The following is a 7,954-nucleotide window of genomic DNA, read 5'->3' as shown; positions in this document are numbered from 1 at the left end:
GCGTTCCGTTTCATCAGTAAATATGTAAGTGTCGATAATATATATTGTATATTTTCAGTCAATGTAAATGTAGATGTTGATATTTGTTTGAATTTTTTCACTGTGATTCTATTCCATAAGATTTAGTTCTTCACTCATTACATTACAGTCTATCGGACGCTGTAGCAGTACTAGCAACACAGAGTTTCATTTTCACTCGGAAGAAACTCTGATGTAACAGTAATTATTCCTTGAATACGAAAACTCGATAATTCACTACCGTTCTGCTATATACAACGACAAGTATGAATGTAACGACTAATGGTTTCAATAAGTCATGGAACTTCGCTGGCAGGATAAATATATTTTATTCGGACCTATACTGTCTGATTTAGTATTTTTCATTACGACTCAATTCCACTTTTCTTCAATATTCTATCGAACGGCGTATTCCTGATTTTTTTTCTAATTGAACTAGACAAGATAATAATAATTAATTACACTTCGACGGATACGTATGCGTAAGGCGAAATGTATTTTATAATATGTAAAAGGCGTGTAAACAGCGTGGCGTCTATCGTACGGCATAATAATTATGTTAATCTATAATATAAGCTGATTATTTATAAATATATGTAAACAAATTATATATAATATTATTATCAATGAAACACATAAATTATATATGCATGGACATTATATACTTATATGTACATACATACAGGGTGACCCAGAACCATCGACTCATAGGCTACCAATCTGTTCCGCACGAGAATCTGCGACTGAAACGGTTTTTACTCTTGATTGGAAATTTGTCGTTGGCAAATTACACCCGTTTGAAATTGTTCAATCCGCGAACGACAAATTTCCTATTAGAAATAGAAAAACATTTTTGAGTCGACGATCTAGCGAGGAATATTGTATTGATAGCCTACGGAGTGATATTCCTGGGTCACCCGGTATATTATACATATATATAACGTCGATGTAACGTACGTACACGAAAAGAAAAGCAGATATATAGGACCTACTACGTAATAATTAGACTGTGTGTGAGGATGTTTTGAATAGGATATGATACTTAACTTTTGTAAACTAAGTGGGGGGGAGGGGCTATTCATCTGTTGATACTCAAAATGCTACCACAATTTTTGCCATCCCTAAACGCGGTCTGAGAGAAAATTTGCGAAAAATCAACGAGCAGTGACACTAAAGGGTATTACAATTAGTTATCCAAAAATAATTATGTGCGCAAGCTGGAAGAAATAAACTTACAATCTTTAAACCATCTTCAACAATATCTGAAGACGATTATTTATCTATCAAATAATAAAAATTAACTAGAGGACGTTTAGTAACAATCTTGAATATAGCGGTAGCGCTTAGTACAATGCGCCAATCTTCCTATGCAATGAATTCTATCTTAACCATAATCCAAACGATATTGGGAGAAGGCTTGGGTTACATTCATACATACATTTCAAATTCGATTTTTCATTAAATACAGGCGTATCTTATGAGGCCAGACCGTCGCTGGTTGACCGTCCGGAAATTTCGCCAAATCGTAACGAGATCACTCATTGCGATCAATTGCTAATTACTTCTCGACGTTATAGCAATTTACTGCACTTAAAATATATACTTTATTCTTACGGCTACCTCTGAATCAATTTCAATTTCTTCGTAACGAAACATTATTATGTTGTGCCACAATCCCCCCCCCCCCCCCCCTCAATTCCTTCCCCACTGAATGTCTAGCCAGTATGTTATTGAAATCCTAAGCCACATATTTTGAGGTGTACTATAGGTGAATAAACAAAAATCATTCCTCCATTATGATATATTGTAATAAAGCTGAAAAAAATAATATATTATATATTATTATATGCGGCGGCGATAACGATTACTATTGTATTATTATTAGTTTCATTATTGTGGAATAATATCATTATTGCTATTATTATCATTATTATTATTATTGACATATTAAATATTAAGATATGATTATTATATTGCCTACTCAATGTACAATATGTAGTATTTACCTGTTGTTACCACCAAACCGTCATCAAAGATATAAAATATTGTAATTGTATATGTCTAATGCATTGACACTTATGAGCAAACCCTTCACCTCTATAAATAACCATTTTTCAATATCTATTTGTATAATTGCAGATTTTAATGCTGATACAAAAGTTCGCATAATAGGTTGTGCAAGCATGTTTAAAAAAATAAACGCGAAAACCTGCGCCAAAATACGTTCAACATTTTGGAATTGGGGGTAAAAAAGTAAAGAACGGAATTTGGATTAGCTGTTCAATTGTTTTATTCAAAAAAAATTATCTACAAGTTATAAGACGACATGTATTTGTTTCTTGATTAACGATGTTTACCAAACCACCTTCTATCGACAGGAGATATCCATTGATGGCAACCTCCCATGTTATTTTTTATTATATACTCAAACGACCATTCGTTCATGTTGAGTTGTTTCCCCTTCTCTTCTCTTAATTGTTTTTTATCAATTAATTCCTGGCTGACCACTTGGGCCGCAAAAGGCATTTTTCTAACAACTTTTTCAATGATTGGTTTCACCTCGTCAAACTCACATTTTCCTCCTATCTCAAATATCACTCGACCTGCTTTTATTGGGGTGACGTAGTGGTCTATTGCTCCTTTTCCACCACCCATTCTCTGGCCTTGACCCTGTCAATGAAAAGATGAGCGTTGCAATTGATAGTAACTCAAAGAGGGTAGAAATGTTTTAATACGAAATTTCTTGACTCGTTTCATGAAAGAAACCGATACCTACTTTCTTGGTGACTGGTTGCCAAGGAGGATCTACTCTCCAAATGGCGAACATTCGGTCCGTATCAATCAGCCGACCGACCATTAGTCGTATCACTTCGAAATGTTCCCACCTCAATCTACCACCTATGGTGGCCTGTGGCGATTTAAAAATATTATTATTATTATCAAGTGATGATTGCTCAAAATGGATACAGGTGAGGAGAAAGAACTCACAACCATCCCGTACTGCTTGTGCAGCAGTGTGTTATGCAAAGTTTCGGGTCCGCGCATGTATCGCAATCTCTTCTGCATTTTTGGTGGTCTTAAATTTGGGGGATGCGTCGGCACTTTGTCCATAATCTTCAATTTTCGGCGCTCAGGGAACTCGATTTCTATTTAAAAAAACATCAAAAATATGATCATTGACTAACCGATGATCGCTTTAGGTTCAACTAAAGGTAAGCTAGAGGTAGACGGAGGCTCTGATTCATCTCCGATTCCTCGATTCAGGGCAATTTTTACATACCTCCGTACTGTTTCGGCAGTGGAAAATTCTTCAAACCAACGGCTATTGGAGCTGTCATGGGAATATCCTTCACTGCAAAAAAGATATATAGTATAATTAGAATGATCAACTTTCAATAACTGAAACTTAACCTCAAAGTGACTCGTAGCGATGAAGGTGAAATTGTAAATACCTGCTAACAACGCGCGGGAAATACATTTAGTTAGTAGCATTGTGAACTTGATGGATTTAAGCTCTGTTGAATAACTAATTTCAATGCGAAATGACGAATAGGTATGTCATAAGAAGGTGCCGATAATAATTTGAAGCACGACCAATCGATCGACAAATTACACGCTACGTGACGCCAGCAGAAGGTACGGAGCTGCTGATCAGATGCAGAAATGGTGTTGCAGGCCGCTAGGCGGACTGTGGCACGATTATTTGGTTTCACTTTTCACAGTTCCTATCATCCATGCATTCTGATTGGTTAACTTGCCTTTGCAAACCAATCAGAATGCTTGGATGGTCGGGACTGTGAAACGTGAAACTACGGAATTGATCCCTGTTCGACACTGCAAAGGTTCTTCCCCTAAAATTCGATTTGAAGGACCCTTGTAGGACTATTTGGACCGAAGGAAAAGTAAAAAATACATCCGGAACGTCATAGGATCCACAGCTGAAAATATACCGAGTGGAAACGTAACAATTTCATGATTTTTGTCCGTAACATGTGATCAGTTGTTCAAAGCGAGTCACGGCTGTGCGTAATGGATTCTTCTCGCAAAATTACATCGGTATCGCGCATCTAAGAATCAACTCCGACATCATTCAAATTCATAAAAATCTTCAAAGAAAGTTCAAAGGGGTTGAACTTACTTTTTTGATCGAAAAATCTTTCGTCTCAGAATCGATTTGTATGACCCTGTATTGACTGATTGAACCCTCAAGAGTGAGAATAGGAGATCCATAACAGCAAACATGCAACAGTTGAGGGAATACAAAGGAAATACTGCGAAAGCTGATTTTTTATTCATTTTATTACAGGTTTCATGATATGAAAACAACACGATATCATACATCATACATCAAATCCTGACAGGAGTGTGTTGCGCGTGTTCGCTGACGGAAACTTATGCGATATGATAAAACTATGATATTACCTATCCGATATAGTATTCTTCAGATTCGGCTATGTAAATGTGAACTGTACACCTATTTCTTAACATAATAAATGAATTTCTTATGTGATGTTTACTTGTATTTGGCGTTCCTCTTTGTGTTCTACTTATTTCTATTTGATAGCGTGATGAATTAGTACACACTAACACTCAAACACATGTACTACAATTAGGGCATATTCGGCGAAGTCAAGATTTGAGTTATGAATTTGTAAGTTTTCTTCCCTACGAATCTCGTATATTTTATCAATCAGTTTGTATGCGCTGTCCGGAAAGTTGACCTGCGTTTTTTGCCAATTCTGAAGACTAATCGGACCGTCAACATTACGAAGATAAGATGGACAACAGTAAAGACGTTACAGCTGAGCAAATATTACGCGATTTCCACGAGAATCAGCTGCAACTCTTGACACGATGCTTGCGGAAAGAGACGGGACAAAGAGTACATGTAACCAACTGCTGGTTATATACCAAAAGAAAAGCAGCAACGTAGGAATGACGAAAACTGTCGATGGTTTTTTAGCTCTAACTTTTGATCCGTTGCTCGCAGCGTATCGAAACTGCGATTATTCGATTCCTCTCGCAAAATCACGTCGGAATAGTACCCTGAAGAATTAATTGCAGCACTTTTCAAAGTCGTCGAAATTTTCGCCAAAAATGCAAAGGGGTTAGCCTTGGATTTTTTTTGGCCGAAAAATCTTTTGTCTGGGAATCGATCCATATGACGCTTTTTAGACTAATTCGACGCCCAGGAACTCAGAAAACACATGAAAAATAGCCTAGGACCAGCAGCAGAGAAATGACGATGAAAATCTGCAGTTTTTCGGCTGTAACTTTGCAGGTGTTGCTCGCAGCGTATCGGGACTGCGATTAATCGATTCCTCTCGCAAAATCACGTCGGAATAGTACCCTAAGGAATTAATTGCAGCACTTTCCAAAGTCGTCGAAATTTTCGCCAAAAATGCAAAGGGGTTAGCCTTGGATTTTTTTTGGCCGAAAAATTTTTTGTCTGGGAATCGATCCGTACGACGCTTTTTAGACTAATTCGACGCCCAGGAACTCAGAAAACACATGAAAAATAGCCTAGGACCAGCAGCAGAGAAATGACGATGAAAATCTGCAGTTTTTCGGCTGTAACTTTGCAGGTGTTGCTCGCAGCGTATCGGGACTGCGATTAATCGATTCCTCTCGCAAAATCACGTCGGAATAGTACCCTAAGGAATTAATTGCAGCACTTTCCAAAGTCGTCGAAATTTTCGCCAAAAATGCAAAGGGGTTAGCCTTGGATTTTTTTTGGCCGAAAAATTTTTTGTCTGGGAATCGATCCGTACGACGCTTTTTAGACTAATTCGACGCCCAGGAACTCAGAAAACACATGAAAAATAGCCTAGGACCAGCAGCAGAGAAATGACGATGAAAATCCGCAGTTTTTCGGCTGTAACTTTGCAGGTGTTGCTCGCAGCGTATCGGGACTGCGATTAATCGATTCCTCTCGCAAAATCACGTCGGAATAGTACCCTAAAGAATTAATTGCAGCACTTTTCAAAGTCGTCGAAATTTTCGCCAAAAATGCAAAGGGGTTAGCCTTGGATTTTTTTTGGCCGAAAAATCTTTTGTCTGGGAATCGATCCGTATGACGCTTTTCAGACTAATTCGACGCCCAGGAACTCAGAAAACACATGAAAAAGAGCCTAGGACCAGCAGCAGAGAAATGACGATGAAAATCCGCAGTTTTTCGGCTGTAACTTCGCAGGTGTTGCTCGCAGCGTATCGGGACTGCGATTAATCGATTCCTCTCGCAAAATCACGTCGGAATAGTACCCTAAAGAATTAATTGCAGCACTTTTCAAAGTCGTCGAAATTTTCGCCAAAAATGCAAAGGGGTTAGCCTTGGATTTTTTTTGGCCGAAAAATCTTTTGTCTGGGAATCGATCCGTATGACGCTTCTTAGACTAATTCGACGCCCAGGAACTCAGAAAACACATGAAAAATAGCCTAGGACCAGCAGCAGAGAAATGACGATGAAAATCTGCAGTTTTTCGGCTGTAACTTTGCAGGTGTTGCTCGCAGCGTATCGGGACTGCGATTAATCGATTCCTCTCGCAAAATCACGTCGGAATAGTACCCTAAAGAATTAATTGCAGCACTTTTCAAAGTCGTCGAAATTTTCGCCAAAAATGCAAAGGGGTTAGCCTTGGATTTTTTTTGGCCGGAAAATCTTCTGTCTGGGAATCGATCCGTATGACGCTTTTTAGACTAATTCGACGCCCAGGAACTCAGAAAACACATGAAAAATAGCCTAGGAACAGCAGCAGAGAAATGACGATTAAAATCTGCAGTTTTTCGGCTGTAACTTTGCAGGTGTCGCTCGCAGCGTATCGGGACTGCGATTAATCGATTCCTCTCGCAAAATCACGTCGGAATAGTACCCTAAAGAATTAATTGCAGCACTTTTCAAAGTCGTCGAAATTTTCGCCAAAAATGCAAAGGGGTTAGCCTTGGATTTTTTTTGGCCGAAAAATCTTTTGTCTGGAAATCGATCCGTATGACGCTTTTTAGACTGATTCGACGCCCAGGAACTCAGAAAACACATGAAAAATAGCCTAGGTCCAGCAGCAGAGAAATGACGATGAAAATCTGCAGTTTTTCGGCTGTAACTTTGCAGGTGTTGCTCGCAGCGTATCGGGACTGCGATTAATCGATTTCTCTCGCAAAATCACGTCGGAATAGTACCCTGAAGAATCAATTGCAGCACTTTTCAAAGTCGTCGAAATTTTCGCCAAAAATGCAAAGGGGTTAGCCTTGGATTTTTTTTGGCCGAAAAATCTTTTGTCTGGGAATCGATCCGTATGACGCTTTTTAGACTAATTCGACGCACAGGAACTCAGAAAACACATGAAAAATAGCCTAGGACCAGCAGCAGAGAAATGACGATGAAAATCTGCAGTTTTTCGGCTGTAACTTTGCAGGTGTTGCTCGCAGCGTATCGGGACTGCGATTAATCGATTCCTCTCGCAAAATCACGTCGGAATAGTACCCTAAAGAATTAATTGCAGCACTTTCCAAAGTCGTCAAAATTTTCGCCAAAAATGCAAAGGGGTTAGCCTTGGATTTTTTTTGGCCGAAAAATCTTTTGTCTGGGAATCGATCCGTATGACGCTTTTTAGACTGATTCGACGCCCAGGAACTCAGAAAACACATGAAAAATAGCCTAGGACCAGCAGCAGAGAAATGACGATGAAAATCTTCAGTTTTCCGGCTGTAACTCTGCAGGTGTTGCTCGCAGCGCATCGGGACTGCGATTAATCGATTCCTCTCGCAAAATCACGTCGGAATAGTACCCTAAAGAATCAATTGCAGCACTTTTCAAAGTCGTCGAAATTTTCGCCAAAAATGCAAAGGGGTTAGCCTTGGATTTTTTTTGGACGAAAAATCTTTTGTCTGGGAATCGATCCGTATGACGCTTTTTAGACTAATTCGACGCCCAGGAACTCAG

At 38.9% G+C, this 7,954-nt stretch overlaps 1 protein-coding gene across 1 annotated transcript; it reads right to left on the bottom strand.

Moving 5' to 3' along the window:
- Positions 1 to 2,288: 2,288 nt before the first annotated feature.
- On the bottom strand, positions 2,289 to 3,617 carry LOC124407899 (39S ribosomal protein L16, mitochondrial). Its single transcript, XM_046884489.1, has 5 exons — positions 3,471 to 3,617; positions 3,299 to 3,370; positions 3,007 to 3,164; positions 2,795 to 2,926; positions 2,289 to 2,688 (listed from the first exon to the last, which is right to left on the bottom strand). Exons 1-5 carry the CDS (start codon positions 3,508 to 3,510, stop codon positions 2,362 to 2,364), a joined length of 729 nt encoding a protein of 242 aa, XP_046740445.1. The 5' UTR covers positions 3,511 to 3,617; the 3' UTR covers positions 2,289 to 2,361.
- Between the last annotated feature and the right edge of the window lie 4,337 nt (positions 3,618 to 7,954).

Source organism: Diprion similis, chromosome 7, assembly GCF_021155765.1.
Source record: "Diprion similis isolate iyDipSimi1 chromosome 7, iyDipSimi1.1, whole genome shotgun sequence".
In the NCBI taxonomy this organism is placed as follows: Eukaryota; Metazoa; Arthropoda; class Insecta; order Hymenoptera; family Diprionidae; genus Diprion; species Diprion similis.
The sequence above is the reverse complement of the archived record's forward strand: the minus strand, read 5'-3'. Positions and strand labels throughout refer to the sequence as shown.

Excerpts from the sequence above, each read along its gene's own strand:
- LOC124407899 (XM_046884489.1), bottom strand. The coding sequence starts at position 3,510 with ATGCTACTAACTAAATGTATTTCCCGCGCGTTGTTAGCAG. Across the intron at positions 2,927-3,006 it reads ACAAGCAGTACGGGATGGTT|GCCACCATAGGTGGTAGATT; the intron begins GTGAGTTCTTTC and ends AAATCGCCACAG. Across the intron at positions 2,689-2,794 it reads GGCAACCAGTCACCAAGAAA|GGTCAAGGCCAGAGAATGGG; the intron begins GTAGGTATCGGT and ends TTTCATTGACAG.